The sequence below is a fragment of the Dipteris shenzhenensis genome, chromosome 17, assembly GCF_047967505.1.
Source record: "Dipteris shenzhenensis isolate YYH24624 ecotype China chromosome 17, Dip_SZ_1.0, whole genome shotgun sequence".
NCBI lineage: Eukaryota > Viridiplantae > Streptophyta > Polypodiopsida > Gleicheniales > Dipteridaceae > Dipteris > Dipteris shenzhenensis.
In genome coordinates this window covers 2,976,289-2,996,772 of record NC_141612.1, presented here as the reverse complement: position 1 = coordinate 2,996,772, position 20,484 = coordinate 2,976,289, and the positions used below count along the sequence as shown (strand labels likewise).

General features: G+C 45.9%; 1 protein-coding gene across 1 annotated transcript in view; it reads right to left on the bottom strand.

The window, feature by feature from the left end:
- Positions 1-4,669: 4,669 nt before the first annotated feature.
- The window catches only part of LOC147891527 (3-hydroxyisobutyryl-CoA hydrolase-like protein 5), a 106,148-nt gene continuing 90,333 nt past the window's right edge, over positions 4,670-20,484 (bottom strand). The window contains exons 11-15 of the mRNA XM_087388247.1: positions 6,292-6,390; positions 5,479-5,580; positions 5,358-5,399; positions 5,123-5,235; positions 4,670-5,005 (exon numbers count right to left, since the gene is read on the bottom strand). Coding sequence (XP_087244373.1) covers positions 4,975-5,005; positions 5,123-5,235; positions 5,358-5,399; positions 5,479-5,580; positions 6,292-6,390 — 387 coding nt within the window. The 3' untranslated portion in view covers positions 4,670-4,974. The remainder of the gene's footprint in view (positions 5,006-5,122; positions 5,236-5,357; positions 5,400-5,478; positions 5,581-6,291; positions 6,391-20,484) is intronic.

Below are 20,484 nucleotides of genomic sequence, written 5' to 3'. Positions count from 1 at the left end.
AGTTGATCCCCAAACCGTTGTTCCTGGAAACCGATGCAAGTGGCATTGCGGTAGGAGCAGTTCTTCAAGAGGGAAGGCCAGCAGCCTTTGGAAGCAAAAAGCTTTCTCTCTCTCAAAGGAATTGACCAACTCATGAATTGGAGTTGTATGATGTTATCCATGCTTTGAAAACATGGAGGCATTATTTGTATGGTTCAGAGTTTTATGTGGATGTGGATCATGATACTCTGAAACATTTTTGTAAACAGCCTGACTTGAGGGGCAGCCAAGCTAGGTGGGCAGAGCTCATGCAGGAGTTTAATTTAACGATTCGGTACCGAAGAGGAAAAGATAATAAGATTGCTGATGTGTTGTCTCGCATTATGCACAATATGAGTTTTACGGTATTAGAGAGTGCTCTAATGACCGAGATTAGAGAAACTCAAAAGGTGGACAAGTTTGTCCAGAGCTTATGGCCTAAAGCTCATGTGTTTAGACACGGGGAAGAAAAGGATGACCTGGCATCCAGAAAAGGCCAAACATATGCAAGATATACCATAAGGGATGGTATGCTGAAAAGAAATGGCACGGTTGTAGTACCTAGTCAGAATGATCTTAGGCAAAGAGTCATTCGACAATGCCATGATAGCCCATGTGCAGAACATCCAGGAGTCGAGAAGACATGATCTCGTGAAGCGAGATTTCTTTTAGCCAAAGATGAAAAAGCATATTCATGAATATGTGACACGGTGTTTTTCGTGTCAGGTAAGCAAGGCCGAGCGGGTGAAGCCACCCGGACTTTTACAGCCCTTGGAGATACCACTAAGTGAGTGGGAGAGCATTTCCATGGACTTTATTGTAGGGCTGCCTACGACACAAGGTGGATATGATTCTATCCTTGTGGTGGTTGATCGTCTAACCAAGATGGCTCACTTCATTCCGACTAGAGAGTCTATTCCGACTAGAGAGTCTGTTAGTGCCCCGCAAGTGGCGGATTTGTTTATTAGACATATATTTCGCCTGCATGGATTGCCTAGATTCATAGTGTCAGACAAAGATGTCAGATTTACCAATCATTTTTCGACAGTGATATTTGAGACACTAAGGACTGAGTTGGGAATGAGTAGTGGGGATCATCCTGAAACGGATGGTTAGACGGAGAGAGTCAACCAGATTTTAGAGGATATGCTGAGGGCATATGTGTCATTGAGGCAACATACGTGGGACAAGTGGTTGCCATTGTTAGAGTTTGCCTACAATGATAGAAAACATTCCTCTACAAGGTTCAGTCCGTTTGAGCTGAACTATGGTTAGACCAGCGAATCCAACTATAGTTGGAATACCTCAGAGAGTGCCTAGTGCCGCGAACTTTATGGTTCAAATGCGGGAGATGCTAGCACTTGCGAGAGCTAATATCCGCCAGGCTATGGATAGAGCCAAGGCATATGCGGATGAAAACCGGTCTATATGAGAATTTAAGGAAGGAGAGAGTTTTTCTCAGAGTTCCTTCGCACTCGAAGTCGTTAACTTCAAGAGAGTGTGCTAAGTTATCACCTCGCTACTGTGGGCCGTGGTTAATTCTAAAGAGAATAGGTAAGGTAGCCTATAAATTAGAATTGCCATAGGGTTGCAAGGTGTATCCGGTTTTTCATGTTTCTCGTTTAAAGAAATTTTTGCATACAGGTGACTCACTAATTAAAGGTGTGGTTTTGTTTCAGGGGAGAGAGGATAATGCAAGGCGCAAACCAACAAGAATCCTGGACCGAGGAACAATGCAAGTGCGAAATCGGAAGATACCCACGGTGTTGGTTGCATGGCATGGTCAGCCTCTATCAGAAGCTACCTGGGAATCCGTATACCAGTTGCGGAGAGTGTTCCCAGACTTTATCATCGAGGACGTTGATGTCTGAAGAGCAAAGGAATGTTACGCTCTAGCCGAGGTAGCATGACCTCGGAAGAATCAGTCGACATTTCCCTTAAAGGATCTATGTTTGTAATATATTTGTTTGCGCTTCATGTAAATGATCGAGAGGGAATTAATGTCAAGGTCCTAGGTGAGGGTTGATAGCACCAGACTAGGTGGGTCTAAGGCTAAGGGCCTAATGCAAGAAATGTGCCTAGGGGCAATTGTAATTAAAGTATCCCAAGAGAGGGGGTGAAAAGATGCATTAGGAAGGCCCTATGATGATGACATGTGGCAACTAGATCCATCTAGGGAGATGGGGCTTGTTGGAGTTAGTGAGAGAAAGAGAATGAACTTTTACGTGATTTTGATTTTCGATACAGAATCTCTCTGTGTGCTCTCACGCTCTAGCAAGGATATGGCTGGGAGGAATATCTATGGTGCTACTCCTGTGATCCGCAGTAGTGTAGAATAGGATATGTAGGAAACACTCCATGTCTTTGAGAGGTGTGCTTCAATGCACTAATGTCCACATAACAACATTCACCCATTGCAATTACTAGGAGTGCAGAGCACCTTTCCATTACCCAGGCAACCAATAGATCCTAGTTAAAAATGTTTATCATTTCTGCATTCGATGGACCCGGTCTGCCTTCTCTAGAGCCGTTCGATTCTAGATTTGCTTTCTTGCTTCGATAATCTCTAACAAAGTGTTCTTGTTTGCCACAATTGAAGCACATTTTGCGATTTTTGTCATATTCGACCTTTTCAATCCTCGAATGCTCATCCCACTTGCTCTTGTTTACTTCCCTTTTCCAAGGCGGCCCTTTCTTCTACTCAATTAGAACAAGTTCTTCAAAAGTGGCACCGACCTCTCCTGCGACCATGGTTGCTTTACGAACCCTCTAGGGAAGCATGCCCAACACCAATCTTGCAATCTGAAATGATTTCCACTTTCAATCAGGTGGCACAAGTTGATCTCTAACTAGTTTTACCTTCATGATGTAGTTCTATACCTAATCTCCCTTGCCCATATTCATGTTGTAAAGACCAGCCTCAAAGTCAAGTATTCGATCTTAGCTAATTCACCTGAGAGAACCACTTTCAACACCTTCCATGCTTTGATTTATATTTCGGGCCAACTGTATGTAAGAAAGGATAGCATTTACAGTATTGCTAATGATGATTGCTAAGGCCTCTGCATCCCGCACTACCTAATCTTGCATTGCATTCTAATTAGCTGCACTGGTCATCAGCATTCTTGATATCTTAAGGTCTCAACTCCGTTCTGGTAGTAATTTGCCAAACTCCTATGATAAGAAGGTGACTGTCGGTAGTAAGACCCATCGAGCTTACCGATTTCCCCGAAGTTGGGGATTGCCATCTTTAGGTGAACCTTATGGGTCGACAAAATGTTGATGTTTTATAGAATCACTGAAATTCATCAATTCAAGAGGAACTCCTTTGTTCAACACCAATGTGTATACTATGGGAGATTTCAGTAACAAGGCTTTGATATCATGTTGAAAACAAGAGGAGCAACTCGAATACCATGTTGGAGCAGACCATGGCCTGTTTTGGTACCACAATGAGAAATTCATTCACTGTGTGGCCTCCTTCTAAACCCTATAGTAGAAACAAACGCCAATTTGCAACCCCTGAAGGTAGCACATTGGAAACTCTTTTACTTCGTGGGATGAGAGCCTCTCCGGTCCTATCCTCGACTAGTATTTAATCTTACAGAATGATGCACACTAAGATATGAATGCCAAATTAAATAAATTAAACGTCACACCACTTCATTTCTTGGCTCTTGATTACACACAACTATCAAGAGCACTTCGGCTACACCTAAGATTGAAGGGCTTCACAAGCTGATCCCGATGGAGTCCATGTTCTCAACTTAATCAATGATTTCCATCCAACATTGGAGTCCCCATGCCCCGTCCGCCGACTAAACGGGTTTCTGGCCCAAATACCCCCTGGCAACCCGCCTCTCCGCCTCCATGGACTGAGCTCTGACAACCGTGAATCGTGGCTTCCTGCGTAATCTCCGTCCTCATTTCATTTAATTCGCAAGCTGACGGGCTTCATTCAGGTGCCGCGTCCCGTGCTTCTTCCGGAGCATGGGGAGGGGCTCTTCGTTGGAACTTGGTACTCCCTGTTCTTATATACTAAGCTGGGCTTATCGCCTTTGGCTATGGACCTTTGCTTGTGAGTTCGTAACACTGCTAAGCTTCATCTTGGCTCTAGACCTCAGCTTGCAACTACCTTGCACTGCTCAGCTTCCTTCTTTGCTGGTGGACGAACTTGGTGACTTACTAAGCCTTGTCTCCCACTAGCAACTCCCAGAAACACCACCTGTTGCTCAGCATCGACTATCATCCAGTCGATCATTCTTTATTGGTTCGAGCTGCCTTCTTACAACCATCCTACAAATGTGTTTGTGCCCGCCCGTGACTGACTACGCCCCAAATCTCTCATAGCAATCACGGAAAGGTTCCTCCTGATGAGTCAATCCTCGAATCAATGAATCCTGTACTATTCATACTATTTCTGTCATTACAGAATGGCCTAAGCAAACACAGGTCCAAATAGCAAACGTTTTATTGTCCACGATCCTCTCCATAGGTTGGATTAGGCTGAGTGCTGGTTCTGAAAGGAAGGCTCTCTCTCGTAAATCGACAGTTGTGGATTGTGAGTCATCGTCAAAGGTCCATGCTATTGTCGCTTACCCCACAGCTCAAGTAACATTTAGGAGCATATTGGCATTCGGCTATTCTTAGCTCTTTCAAAGGCTGGAAAACATGGATAAAACAGAACGACCTTTCTACAAATGTCCTTGAATTTTATAAGCCCATTGCAACAGTGGTGAATAATTGAATACAACATGAGGGCTGACAGATTGATGGATTTATTGGTTGCATCTTGTAACAATGCCTCTGATTCTGGATCAGATTGACTATTTGTCGGGTTGCATGTTGTAACAATGCCTGCAAATTTCTAGGTACACACGCTCTTACGACGGTTCAATTATGTAGTTTGCATCAAAGTAAAATGCACCACCCAATGAAGTGTTTTGGAGGATTCTTCTAGACTGCTGCTGCAAATTTTCCTGCCCATCTGCAAAATGATGCCATCATCCCAATGTTATGACTCATTAAAGCAAACAGGACGGGGCTAGTTTGCTGCACTGTAAGAGATTTCTGAAGTCTTTATACAGTAATGAATTTCACATACCTTGGGAGAAGTCCCTCATCAGGCAGTTGCAGCTCTTGTGTTGGATCTTCAAAATATTGAAACAAGCGGTCTAGCCTCTCTTGTGTGACATCCGATAAAGACACTGGATCCCACTGCATACCGTAGGAATTGAAAGATTATTATGCAATCAAGTTAACCAACAGGAATGACCCATAAGTCAATACATGCATTGATGCCAAACAGGACAATACGAGCACGGGAAGAGAAATGTTACCTTTGGAGAATTGTCCTTATCAACCACAATTGCCCGTATCCCCTGTATCAGTTGAGTCGAGTCAAAAAAATCCTATTGCACCGTCTGACAAGCTTCAAATATTAATCTTATGATTCCTCACCTCATATAGATCATTTGAAGCCACACTAGCAAGAGTATGGATTGTCAAACGGAACTCTGCGCGCAAGCAGTCAGCCAAAGATTGAGTCCGTCCTTCCCTCATCTACACTCAGAGACAAAGCAGTGAGATGATACAAAAGTGCTCTGCACAAATCAAGGCCACTGGGAATTCTCAAACGATGCCTACCCTTCCTAATCCAGACTCATACATGACCATAGTCAGACAAAATGGTCCTAAACAGATAACATTGGATGTAGATGAAGAAAAGAAAGCAATCTATGAAAGTGTCCTAAGTTCCTATAGTTAGGGGTAAGAAAGGAAATCTCTCCTTGCTTCAGTTTTCAATGTCCTAAACACATTACATTGGATGTAGAAAGAGTCCTGAACAGATTACACTGGATGTAGATGAAGAAAAGAAAGCATTCTATGGCAGCTTTGTTGTTTGTCCTAAGTTTCTATAGTTAGGGGGTACAAAAGCAAAAGGCTCCTTGCTTCAGTTTTCAATGTGCACCAAAAGTTTCTATAGTTAGGGGGTACAAAAGCAAAAGGCTCCTTGCTTCAGTTTTCAATGTCCTAAACACATTACATTGGATGTAGAAAGAGTCCTGAACAGATTACACTGGATGTAGATGAAGAAAAGAAAGCATTCTATGGCAGCTTTGTTGTTTGTCCTAAGTTTCTATAGTTAGGGGGTACAAAAGCAAAAGGCTCCTTGCTTCAGTTTTCAATGTGCACCAAAAGTGTACCAGTTTAAGTTGTGCATCTGCAATACTGGCATGAATGTACCTGCATGTGTGTATGAGAGCAACTTACTGATCGAAATGTCATTTTCAACCCAGTTGGAGAGGATCTTTTGAGCACTTTGATGGAAACTGTAATCCATTCTAAGTTTCCACTTGCATTCTCTTTTTCCTGCATTTGCCCATACACGAAAGATTGGGATACTTCAAAGCTGAATATTTTAATAACATCAGCATCCTGAGTTTCATGCTTTCAAAACAGAAGTGTAATAAATACGTGCATTCAGTTTGACAACATTACTTCAGTAAAGATACATACACGTAGTTTGACAGTAGAAACAATATATACATTTAGTTTGACCATATGTTAGCAGTTTCATTCAGATATTAATTATTTTACCAGAGAAAAGTAATTTATATTAAAGCTTGTGAAAACAATAAAAGAGACTTCTTCTTGTGAGAGACAAAGCAAAAGCTAGTTGTCTTCGCAGGGTCCCATTCAATGCCTAGGGTATGCCGGAAGTAAGTGCCAACTGTTAGAATTATTGGCATATTCTAGGCAGTGGCCAATGTAATTAATAAGTGAGTTAGGGGCACTTTTCCCTCACTAGGAGGTTTTTCCCCCTAACAACAGTTAGTGGGTTGGTATAGTTTTGTCATTTGGACAAAACTATCCTCACATTATACTCATCTTATCTTTTCTAGTGCACACTTACGTTTTGCTCTTGCAATCACTTTTATACGGTAGACTTGGGATGGTGGTACGGAAGGCGTTGCAAGGACGAGTTCACCGCAGTTCCGTACAGTCGTACGGATTGTACGGACGACAATTGTACGGATGGCGCGCTCTGACGGGAATGCAGCTTACGGATGGAATGCAGTAGGAGGAGGAGCATGAGCTTTCCGGGCAGGAGGAGCTTGGGCTGGGGTCAGGAGATCAACGAGGCTTTGACACCAAATGTGAGAAATGGAGGGAGCAAGAATCCAAGAGTGAGAGCAAGAGCAAAACGTAAGTGTGCACTAGAAAAGATAAGATGAGTACAGTGTGAGGATAGTTTTGTCCAAGTGACAAAACTATACTAACCCACTAACTGTGGTTAGGGGGAAAAACCTCCTAGTGATGGAAAAGTGCCCCTAACTCACTTATTAATTACATTGGCCACTGCTTAGAATATGCCAATAATTCTAACACCCCCCTGCAGTGCCAATGTGATGTACAAGGAAGTGATCAATCACCAAAAGGAGATAAGTTCAGGGCACTGCCAAATGCCTCAAACCACTACATCCCAAGTGCCCTGAACTTATCTCCTTTTGGTGATTGATCACTTCCTTGTACATCACATTGGCACTACAAGGGGGTGTTAGAATTATTGGCATATTCCAGGCAGTGGCCAATGTAATAAATAAGTGAGTTAGGGACACTTTTCCCTCACTAGGAGGTTTTTCCCCCTAACCACAATTAGTGGGTTAGTACAGTTCACATTGTACTCATCTTATCTTTTCTAGTGCACACTTACGTTTTGCTCTTGCTCTCACTCTTGAATTCTTGCTCCCTCCATTTCTCACATTTGGTATCAGAGCCTCGTTGAGCTCTGCTCCCAGCCCAAGCTCCTCCTGCCCGGATAGTTCGTGCTCCTCCTCTTGTTGCATTTCGTCTGTATGCTGCATTCCCATTGGAGCACGCCATCCGTACAATCGTCGTCCGTACAGTTTGTATGATTGTATGGAACTGCGGTGAACTTGTCCTTGCAACGCCTTCCGTACCACCATCGCAAGTCTACTGTACAAATTTTACGGGTGTGACAGTTGCCGTACAGCCTGCTGCAAGTGTGCCATACAGCTCATACAACGCCGTACCAACATACTCTGCCAGCGCCGTACTCTGTCCGCACATAGTGCCGTACTCTGTCTGTACAACGCCCGTTCTCTGTTTGCATATTGCCCCGTACGGTTATGTGCAACTGTCCGTACATCGACTGTACTCTATCCGTACTAGTTGACTGTCCATATCGCCGTACATCTGCAAGACATTCGGTACAAATGGTCTGTACATCATTGAGTGTCCGTACACCATCGGCCGTACAGTTGTACGGTTCTTACTCCAAGTGTGTGTACCTGGCCGTACAGGTTGTACTTGCGCACAAGCTCTTCCTTGCAGGTGAAACTTGCAGGTGATCTTTGGCAGGCACATTTTGCAGACAGCCATTGTTGGGCTTAGTTTTTGGGAGCACATTTGGGGCATCTTGTTTGTTGCAGACATTGCAATCAAGTTGCAGAATCTGCTTCAAAAATTTCGGGCTTTTTGGTTCTGCTTGCAATCTTCCGGACAAAATTTGGGACTTTGCAGATAATTGCAAAATTTGGGGCTTTTGGTTGATTTGCCCCCCTTCAGGTGCAATTTCTTGCAGGAATTTGGGGCTTTCGCATTTTGGATGAAATTTGGCAGTTGACAGATTATATGGGAGCTTTGCAAGCACTTTTCGAATCAGTTTGTATCACATTGCAAACATTTGCCAATTTTTGCAGATATACTTGGCAGATTTTTAGGCATTTGCAGAGCACTTTGGTGCATTTCAAGCCTTTCATAGGCTGTGACACCAATTGTCATTCTGGGCAGAATTTTTGGCAGACTTTGATTGTGCATCATACATCCCAGGAAAGGATTTTACTTGTCTAGTTTGCTGCATTTTTTAGTTTTCTGGCAAATATGGCTCAGAACAACCCCAATGAGGTGTTTGGAGTCCTCACACAAAAGGATAAGTTGGATGGCACCAACTACTCCTTGTGGAGTTTTATGGTTCGCAACATCTTGGTTAGCAGACATCTCTGGAATTATGTCAATGGAGATTAGACAAGGCCAGAAACTGTGGCTACACCTGTCACTCCTACAGGTGGAGGCAGGGGTATAGATCAAATTGTAGGACAAGTGGTAGGAGCAGCAGTTGCTACTCCAATGGCTCCCACAACAGAACAGAAAAGGTGGGATTCAAGGGATGCGCAAGCTCTTTCAGTTATTTCTCTTTCTGTCAAGAGGCTTATCATTCCTCACATTCGGTCATGCAAGACCTCGAAGGCAGCTTGGGAGATTTTAGAGAGCATGTTTGCAGCAAGAAATGATGCCAGAGTTTCCTTCCTGAAGAGAGAGCTATCTCATACACATATGGATGAGGAAGATTCCATGAATGCTCGCCTCACAAAACTTCAGGATTTGAGGAAACAGTTGCTGAATATAGATGAGATTATTCCGGATTCACACTACTCTGAATTCTCTTTCCGAGTCTTATCTCGGTTTCCACACCTTGCTAAATTTGTCATCGAAGGGGGCAGAAATCCTCTCTCTTTTCACGAGTTGATAGGACTCTTGTTGCAGGAAGAGCAGACAAGAAAGAATATGGCAACACGGGCTGGTGAGCATGCCATGCTTTTAAAGTTCAAGCCCAAAGGGAAAGGGCAGCAAAAGCAACATGGAAATCAGCCCAAACATCAGCATAAAGCTGATTCAGGACAGCCTTCTTATAAGGCTAAAGGTGATGCAGACAAGCCTAAGAGGAAGGGCATTTGTCACTATTGCAAGAAGCCAGGTCATTACATTGGTGAATGCAAGAAGCGAATAGCTAAAGAGAAGAAAAAGGATTCGGGTTTGCCTGTCTCAGATGCATCAGCTCCTAATGCACATGATGTAGGGGATGTTACAGCCAACTTTGTGGAAGAGCACTATGCCTTTTTGTCTTGCATTTCAGATTTTCCACTGGCTAGTCCAGATAGTACAGCTACTCTTGAGGATGACCCGTATGCTTTCTTGACTTGCAACTATGACCCTTCAAAGGATGCATGCTCTTTTAGTGTCAATGAGACACCAAATACTTGGTATTTTGATAGTAGTGCTTCCAAGCACATAACTTCAAGGAAGAGTCTTTTTGCATCTCTGCATGCCCCACCTGCTAAAAAGAAGGTGACACGTGCAAACAATTCTTCTTATTCAATGTGTGGAGTGGGTGACCACGGATGGCACAGATTTCAGAATTACTCATGTTCTTTATGTGCCAGGTATAAAGAAGAATTTACTCTCAATGTCCTCTCTCAATCGAGGAGGATTTCAGGTCATATTTGATGATGCTAAGTGTGTAGTCCGAGACAAAGAGAATGACTATGCTTTGATGTTGTCTGGAACTTTGTATCGGGGTCTTTTTCAGCTTGACATTTATAAGAAAAGCTCTGATCTTGCACTTTCAGTGAGCACTCCCACTGCTGCGATGCAAAATGCGGAGTTATGGCATGCCAGATATGGGCACATGAGCTATGGCAGCTTGATGACACTTTAGAAAGAATGCTATGGCTGATGCATTGCCTCCTTTGGAGTCACCTCCTCCTCATGCATGTGAGGGATGCATCCTTCGCAAGCTGCATAGGTTTCCTTTTAAGAAGGATGGTACAGTAAGAGCTACTCGTAAATTACAGCTCATACACAGTGATGTTTGCGGTCCCATGAGGACACCTGCTTTTCGTGGTTATCTCTTTTATGTTACATTCATAGATGATACACCAATTATACTTGGGTCTACGGCGGTCCAAAGAAAAAATCACATGTGTTTATGCATTTCAAACACTTTGTAGCCATGGTTGAAAATGAAACAGGACTCAATGTGCAGACACTTCGCACTGACAGAGGGGGGGAGTATATGTCTCATGAATTTAAGGCATTTTTGAAGGAGAAAGGCATCACACATCAGCTTACATTGAGGCTTACACCTCAGCAAAATGGCAAGTGGGATCGGCCCCAAATCGTGATCTCCACAGGTTCACTGCAATCCCTCCATGAATAGAAAGCCAAAAGAAAAGAGTGATCTTTCTATTTCTAAGGGATTTCCAGAGCCGCCTCTAGAAATTCCTATGCAAATCTGCGGTGATGAAGAAGCTGTCCCAATGGGGGGCTCTGGAGGGAATCCAATCCCTACTGCTCAGCTGAAATCTCCTGGCATTACCAACCGTGAAACGAAATAAGGGAATCCCTCTCTCTCGGTGCCCATGATCTATCCACTCCCACTCTCCTGGATCCCACTGCAAGCACCTGATAGGTACACCTCCATATAACCACAACCTCCAGGATCCCAAGGCCAAGAGCAGAGGGTCAGGGTCTAAGTACCACTGCAAGCCCGCTCCATGGTCCACAAAACTAGCAATCCTGACAGCAGGCTGAAAGGCAACCTCTAGAAGAATATCAACCGTGGATCTAGAGAGTATACCTCCATCCCCAACATCAAAAGACCAGTGCATCTTCCCCGAGACCTCGAAGTGCGATCACCTGTAGAGGAATTGTTGTCCTCGAAAAAGCTCCCATCCAAGTGGTGGAAGTAATAGGCATCTCAACTGTCCATTTCACTGGGATGGTTGCATCTATCTGTTGAATCCTGCGTGCTACCCCTCTGAGGTGACTCACGGACTGTAGTCTCTAATTCTCAGGTAGCCTGATAAAAGCCTTCCAAGTGCCTACTGTGTAGGCGGGGCCTCTCTCCCATCTAGACCACTGCATGTAATGGGAAGTGCCCAGTGGTCTGCCATGCTCATCAAGTATACTATCGTTCCAAATGATCGACTGCCTATCAATCTCTTCGAGGGTGGAGGGTGGAATCCTTCGAAGAGTGTTCCTGAAGCTCCCCCAAGCTTTGAGGATGGCAGTCGTGAGAGGAGAGGCAGGAGATCTGAGAGAGACCAAGTAAAAATCCAGCAAGCGCTGTCCACCCAATCATCTCCCAAGGTAGGTGTGCAAGCCTGAATGCGTCCAAAAAAGAAATCCTTCCAAGGTTCCTGCCCAGGCATGAGTCCCCTAACCACCACCTTACAAAGCAATGCCCTACATTGCAAGTCTAGGTCAATGATATTAAGGCCCCCTTCACATGTAGGGAGAATAATGGTCTCCCAGGCCACCCTCGCTGCAACATCTGTTGTGCCATCAAGTCCACTCCATAAAAAATTCCTCACTGGTCTAATGAGCTGAGTGATGTAATCCCTAGACCGGCACCAGCAAGAACACACAAACCAGGCAGTGGGGGGGAGGTGCAAGCAGCAGTAGCGTGGGGGGGGGGGCGCGGGAACAGCAGTGGGGGGGGGGGCAGCGTAGGCAGCAGCGCCGAGGGGGGGGGCAGCGCAGCAGCAGTGCGGGGGGGGGGGGCAGCGCAGAAACAGCACGGGGGGGCAGCGCAGCAGCAGCACGGGAGGGGGTAGTGCAGCAGCAGGGGAAGGGGAGGGGAGGAGAGGGCAAGGGAAGGGGTAGCAGGTAGGGAGGGAGGGGAGGGAGGAGGCAGCAAGGAGGGGAGTCGAGGGGAGGGCAGCAGCAGGGGAAGGGGAGGGGAGGAGAGGGGAAGGGAAGGGGTAGCAGGTAGGGAGGGAGGGGAGGGAGGAGGCAGCAAGGAGGGGAGTCAAGGGGAGGGCAGCAGGAGGAGCAGGGAGCAGCCACAGATTTTGGCTCGAAGGCCCCATGTGTGCCAATTATGTTTTGAATCAGGCTCCCACTAAGGCTTTGAAGACAATCACTCCCTATGAGGCTTGGCATGGGAGAAAGCCTTCAGTGGATCACTTCAAAGTTTTTGGTTGTGTTGCATATGCCCACGTGCCTATGGAGTTTCGACATAAGTTGTCAGCTAAGACACTCAAGTGTATCTTTGTTGGGTATAGTGCACAAAGCAAAGGCAATCGTCTCTACAATCCTGCCTCTCGCAAGATTTTTGTGAGTAGAGATGTTATTTTTTCAGAGAATTCAGCACATGCACATGCTGAATTTACTCTTCCATCTTCTTCAAATGATGTTTTTGAGGGGATGCTTCCTATAGCTTTTGGTTCCCCAACTGAGGCTCATGCTGGAAATCAGAATTTACAACAACCTCCTCTTGATCCACATGCCCCGATTCAGCCACATGCTGATTTTGTTCCTCCACAGGGTGTGGATGAAGTTGTCAGGCAAGAGATTCAAGAGATACATGCAGGCAAAACAATTCCGAATTGGTTGCTACAGACTCTCAGGGAGAGTAGGCTTAAGGAGGACTCGGCACTGCCAAATGCCTCAAACTTCTCACGTTTGTAACATTGTCATGTGTTGACACATAGATCATACTGATCCCCCTTGCATGCAACTTCTCTTTGACATAATGACAATGAACCTCAATGTGCTTCGTGCGAGCATGAAACACTTGATTCTTTGCCAATGCTATAACACTCTGACTATCAGTGATAATTGGAGAAGGGCCCTCCAATAAGAGATGAAGATCAACAAACAAACGACGCAGCCAAACATATTCAACTGTTGCTGTGAAAGCTGCCCTGTACTCAGCTTCACATGAGGAAGTAGCCACTGTAGATTGTTTCTTGCTCAGCCAAGAAATGCAAGCTTTGCCCAAAAAGAAACAATTACCACTACTGCCTGGTGTCCTAGTCTCCAGCCCAATTTGAGTCACTGTAAGCATGCATCTGCAAGTCACCCCCCCGGGAAACATCAAGCCATAAGACTTTGTGCCTTGCAAATAACGGAAGATGCGTTTTACAGCCTACCAATGTGTTGTCTTTGGGCTGTCCATATACTTGCTCAACTAAGATATTGCATACTGAATATCGGGCCGTGTATTGCACAGATAAATGAGACATCCAACAGCCTGGCTGCATCATACATAGTAAGCTTCAGCCTCGGCTCCATGGGAGTGCCTATAGGCTTACAATCTTGCATGTTGAACCTATCCAAGAGCTTTTGCACATACTTGGATTGAGACATAACAATGCCACGCTTGTCTTGTATGAACTTGATCCCCCAAATAGAAATTTAACATGCCCAAATCTGTAATGTCAAATTCATCTTTCAACTCAGCTTTGAAATCTGCAAATATTTCCTCATTTGACCCTGTGAGTAGCATGTCATCTACATAAAGAATGATGACCAAAATATCCTTCCCATCCTTCTTGATGTAGGGGGTGCTTTTCGTGAGACTATTGTGTAACCCCTTACTTGCCAGGAAGGCATCAATCTTGGCATACCATGCACATGGGGCCTGTCTCGGCCCATATAAAGCTTTATTCAGCTTGCAAACTTGAAGTGCATTGCCCGAAAGTTCAAATCCAGGAGGTTGTTTGACATAAACCTCTTCCTGTAAGTCCCCATTAAGGAAAGCTGTTTTTATGTCCAACTGATGGACATTCCAAACAAAATTTGCAGCCATGGCAATAACTGACCTTATGGAGGTCATCCGGGATGTAGGAGCAAAAGTCTCCTCATAATCTATGCCCTTTTTTTGAGCATAGCCTTTGGCAACCAGCCATGCCTTGTATCTATCAATGGACCCATCTGGCTTCCTTTTCACTTTGAAAACCCATTTGGTACCAATGGCATGTTTCCGTGGTGGCAAATCCACAACATCCCAAGTCTGATTTTTCTCAATGGACTGCAATTCATTGTGCATGGCATGCACTCAATGCACATTATCCTTGGCTTCTTCAAAAGCGTCAGGTTCTTCATCAAGAGGAGTACCTGCATAAGCTGTCTCAATAGAAAGAGCCCCTCCTCACTATCGCCACCCCACGCTTAGCCACACCACATATGAAGCACGACACCTACCACAACATACACTTTGATCACAGCCTCTCACCGGCCTACTCTGGACGCCTAAACAGACTCCTACCCTACATCGATCATATACCACTATCACATACCACTCATAGAGGACCGTGTTGCCCTGATTAGTCGCACACTCCACGAGGCTGCCCTCCAAATCTTTCCCCACACCACCGGTCCACTAGACCACCACCTCTTGGTTCTGTACCTTGCAACAATTGGTACGATGCGGAGTGCAAGGCTTATCGCCGACAGCTCCGACTTGAAACCAGATGTCACCTCCCGAATACACCAGACACGGTACGCAAGTACCGATGTCTCGTACGTCGGAAGAAGCAGGCATTTCTTCGTTGAAATGAGAAGAAGCTGCTGCACATCTTGTACTGCAGCAACTCTGAGGATTTTTTGTGGAGATTCCTTGAGCGTAGGTCCCCATCACCCATCACCGACACGAGAGTCTGGCACACGTATGCACACCATCTTTATGATGTCCCACACCAGCCCACTCCAGATCTCATACACACACCTTGCTCCACCACTTGCACGTTATTCAGGAGTCAAGGACGCGACATTGAAACTACACAATGCCCGAGCTAAGGATCACGAGGAGCTATGCACTGAGTTTATCGCATATGGGATCAACACGTTAATCCCGATCCTAGAAAAGCTATTCAATGACGCTATTTGCCTTGGCTTCACCCGCACCTGGACACTCAACACCATCACCCCCATCCACAAGGCAGGGGATCCCATGGACCCGAGAAACTACAGGACTATCATGATTGGACATGTGATGTCCAAGATCTATGCAGCTGTATTGGATGCATCGGTCAGCCTGTTCACAGAGATGAGAGGTCTCAGAGCAGAGGGTCAGGCCGGTTTCAGGCGAGACCATGGGACTATGGATCACATACTCACCCTCAGGAGTGTCATTGAGGAGGCTAGATCATGGAAGGAGAGGGTATATTGTTGCTTTGTGGATTTTTGCAAAGCCTTTGGCACAGTACCTCGAGCTTGTCTCATCACACGCCTACAAACACTGGGATTTGATCAGGAGATCATCTGGGTAGTCATGGCACTGAATGAGAGAGTCTCAGGCCGAGTTCGGATAGGCGCAGGTTGGATAGATGAGATCCTGAGTACCGTAGGGGTCAAACAGGGTTGTCCCTTATCATTGATCCTGTTTGGCCTCTACATCGATGAGCTTGAGACTTTCATGGGGGCGTCCGAAGGGACCGGTTGCTCACTTGCTGGGATCATCATTAGGATTCTTCTTTATGTAGATGATGTGGCACTCTTATCGTCCACACCCGAGGGGCTCCAGCGACACCTGGATGCACTGCAGGCTTTTTGTTTATCCCATGATTTGGAGGTCAACCTTGGCAAGACCAAGGTCATGATCTTTAACACCTCTCGAGTAAACATGCAACAGAAGCAAGTTCCTTTTACTTCCGGTGGGTCACCAGTTGAGATCGTATCCTCATACACTTACTTCGGGGTCATCTTCTCCGGCCCGATCTTCACAATGAGACCAGCGATGCAAGCCAGACTGAGTAGGGGATACGCCTCACTGGCTCTCGGCTAGAGAGACAATGCTTTCACTCCCACTTCCAGGACCCTCGGACCAAGGCTCTTCTCTTCGACTCCTTGGTCCGACCAGCCGGTATGTATGGCAGCCCTTGTTGGGGGCCTGACATGTCAGAGATAGAGTGGACACGGGTGGAGTGCCTGCAGATCCTCATGCTTTCACGGATGATCCGAGGGAAACCGTCTGTACCACATCACATCATTCAAGCCGAGTTTGGTGCTTCTCTACTCCAGCTAGATGCATCCTTTTAGACCATCACATATCTACACCGGGTTAGATCATATGGGGACTGCACATCAGGGAGACAAAGGTTGCCATGGTTGGCTCTCGATTCCTCCATGAGGTTGGCAGCAGAGGGAGACGAGCGATCCTGGTATGCACGGACTCACAGATGGTTTGTGAGACTAGGGTTCCACATCGATAGGATACCTCCTTTTCAGTACAGTTTAGATGCCCCTCCGGTACTCCCACCCACCATCCCGATTGGGCCACACACCAACCAGGTCATTTGAGAGGATCTCCTGCAGCTACACACCTTTAGGACCTGGTTGGAGCCGAGGGAGCTTCCAGTGAAGCTGAGTTTCTACAGAGATTACTATCTTCATATTTCGGAGGAGGGATTCATCACACCACCGGTGTACACTTAGCTTCATATGCCTCACTCACTACGGATCTCCATCGGACAGTTTCGAGTATCATCACACCGCCTCCGCATAGAGAGCAGCAGAGCAGAGGGGCTGATGCATATTGTGCGACTGTTAGGAGGTTGAGTCGGAGGAGCATTTTATTTTCAGGTGCCCAGTGTACTACGAGATCTGAGGTCGCTACCACTACCTCTTCAGAGACAGCTCCGGGATCCTTTCCAGATTCCTCGCCTATCCAGATCAGAGATGCCTCACGACCTTCATTCACGAGGGGGTCCGACACAGAGAGTACTTACTCAAGAGACGGGGCTTGGCCACATCATCAGACACCTCTCAGAGCAGGATCACAGAGTTTTTCCCATCGAGTGATATTGATCGTCCAGTCTCTAGCCGCAGACGTGACAGAGACCCCGACCCGACGACCGCAACACAACACACGAGACATCGAGGGGACACATAGATCACTCTGGGGGACCTCCCGTCATTGTTTAGACCCGGGATACGTTTCACAGGATTCACGATGGCTCTAGTCTTATGTCAAGCCTCGTCCAAGAGACTGATACGCACGGCACCCCTTGACGGGCGCCAGCGTCCCATCACCGGGTATGCACCAGCCAGGGCGACATGACATACGGAGGATTTCGCTCCACTCCAGTGCTTTTCTTTTCATTGTTACATCCAGATGTATTTAATTATGTATGATCAGACTTAGGGTTCAGCACGGGTGGTGATGCTCGTTTCAGTAGCTCCACCCTTACTGGGATTTGTATCAGGTTTTCTTTCAGTCTCATAGACCCATCGGTTTTCCGAAGACTCTAATAAAATTTCTTTCTTTCTTTCTTTCTTTCTGATTAGTGCATTACATCGAGCTTGATGTAGACCACTCTACATCAACAAGTGACTTCTTCAACATTGCTTATTCAATCGGTGCCTGAGGTACCTCGCATTGATTGACTTCCCGATTGGTCGTGGTACCTGAGGCTTCTACTTCAACATTGGTGACTCTCCTTCCGGCATTTTGAGAGTCATCATGTGAGTGCTCCGTGTAGCTACCCCATGGACTTCACCGACACATATTTTTTGGCATTCCTACCTAGCGCTTCATTGACATCGTCATCAACTCGCAGGGACGTGCACACATGTGCCTTAGCTACTTGGAGGACATCTCTTACTTCTAAAATATCTATTTTTATTATTCCTACAGCTTGATGTATTTTGGGGTTCTCTGCCCTAGGTAGTCCCCCTAAAATGATATGTATTGAGTGTTTGGTTTTCATGGAGTCTAAAGGTCCTCTACCTTGGATAGTATCTCTAAAAAGATGTATTGGTTTTCTTATTTTGGTGTGTGGCTTCCTAACATGTCCTGTTATGAAACCAAGGGGGGATGTACTGTGGGAGCCATGTATTGGCTTTGATAGGTTTAGAGGGGGATGTACTATGGGAGCCATGTATTGGCTTTGATAGGTCTCGTTATCAGGCCTATTTCCATTATGCTTGTTATCTTTCCTTTCCATTCCTAGTGTTAGCTTGCTTCTCTCCCTACCACTATGATCTTTCACTCTCTGCATCCACTCTTGTCACAGACCTATGGGAAGGCCTATATGAACCACTAGCCACAAGAAGTAAGAACTATTCGTTGGCCAGTAGATGGTCCACAAATGTGACCAAAACATGGTTCACACTAGTGTTCTCCTCCTTGCTGGGCCTAGGATCAATGGTCCATCTCTTTCCTAGCCATCCCACAACTGTAATCCTCCACCACTTGAGCGAGTCGAGAATCTTGTCATCCACGAGGCCTCTATCAATGGCCTCTAACTCAAAGGACCCCTTCCAAAAGTGTGATGAAGAAGAGCAAATAGGGCATGTCCCACCAGCCCTTGTCCTTGGACTTCTTCAATTGATACACTATAAAGAGGCTTTGAGGGAGATTCTTGTCTTCAAGAACTCGTAGATGCAGCTCACCTCTATGGCATCAGCAACTCCCTAGCTAAGACCCTTTCACCAAGCCTCTAGGATGGCTAACCAAATCTCCTCCATCCCAAGAGCTACCCCTCTCGTATGCACCAATGCTTGCAATTGCTCCTCCGACTGATGCGAAAGATGGTGCCATGAGCCCACAAATCTTGCTAGTCCACTATCCCAATACGTCTGTGCAATGTGTCCAAGCATGAGACCCTCCTAATTACAAACTTCTGAGTGCCAGATAAGGTATGAGCCTAATATCTCCTTCTTGCAATGATGGCTAGCACAAATAAAGTGCGAGCGTGATATCTTTTTCTTGCAAACGTGGGATGAGACCAACCAATAAATGTTGCGAGACCCTTATCAAACTCCTCATTAAGGGAGAACCCCTCCTAGGCAATGGCATATCCGTGAAAATCCACTTGTGCAATTGTACTCCTATCTAGTGTTCGTGAGAATTCCTCGTTATTACATCACAAGTTTTTGGGCTCTGAACTTGGAGGGCATCTACTCTGCATTCTAGTTTCATGATACCTAGGCCTCCCCTTATGGGAGGAAGAATCATTGTTTGCCATGCCACTCTTACCTTCGTGTCCCGTGCACCATCTGATTCTCCAGATAAAAGTTTTGGACTAGTAAGTTGTCCCGTGCAACCTTAATGAAAACATCAACAAAAGTGTACCACCCACCCACCCACATCCACAACCACACCGACCCCACCACCCACCCACCCACCAACAAGGGCTTTCCCACATAAGGCGTGAGCGTGATATCTCATTCTTGCAAATGAGGGCTGGCAGAAATTAGGCCAACCAATAAATGCTGCAAGACCTTAACCAACTCTTCATTAATGAGAACCCCTCCAAGGCAATGGCACATTTGTGAAAATCCACTGTACCATTGTCTTCCTATCTAGTGTTCGTGAGAATCCCTCATTATTACAACACAAGTTTTTAGGGCTTTGAACCTAGAGTGAGACTTGAATAATCGCCTTCCCCAAGAGGGATCTACTATCCATCTCTGGTTTGATGATGCCTAGGCCTCCCCTTATGTGAGGAACAATCATTGTTTGCCATGCCAATCTTGCCCTAGTGTCCCATGTACCATGTGATCCTCTGCATAAGAAGTTTTGGACTAGTAAGTTGTCCCATGCAACCTCAATGAAAACATCAAGAAAAGGCAATGTAAGTTGTCCCATATAACCTCAATGAAAACATCAAGAAAAGGCAATGTACCACCCACCCACTCCACAACCACGCCTATACCCCGATCCCCACCCACACACCACTCCCACATGCCCACACCCACCCATCCAAGGCACGAGAAGAGGAAGGGGGCAGGAAGGGTGGAAACAGGAGAGAAAGGAGACAATGGCGGGGAGGGGAAGACAGAACGCGGGGAGAGCAGGGAACAATAGCTGCAAAAGGTGCCATGTACCTTCTGAAAGTAATTGAAGTCCAAGTGTAGAACACCCAAATA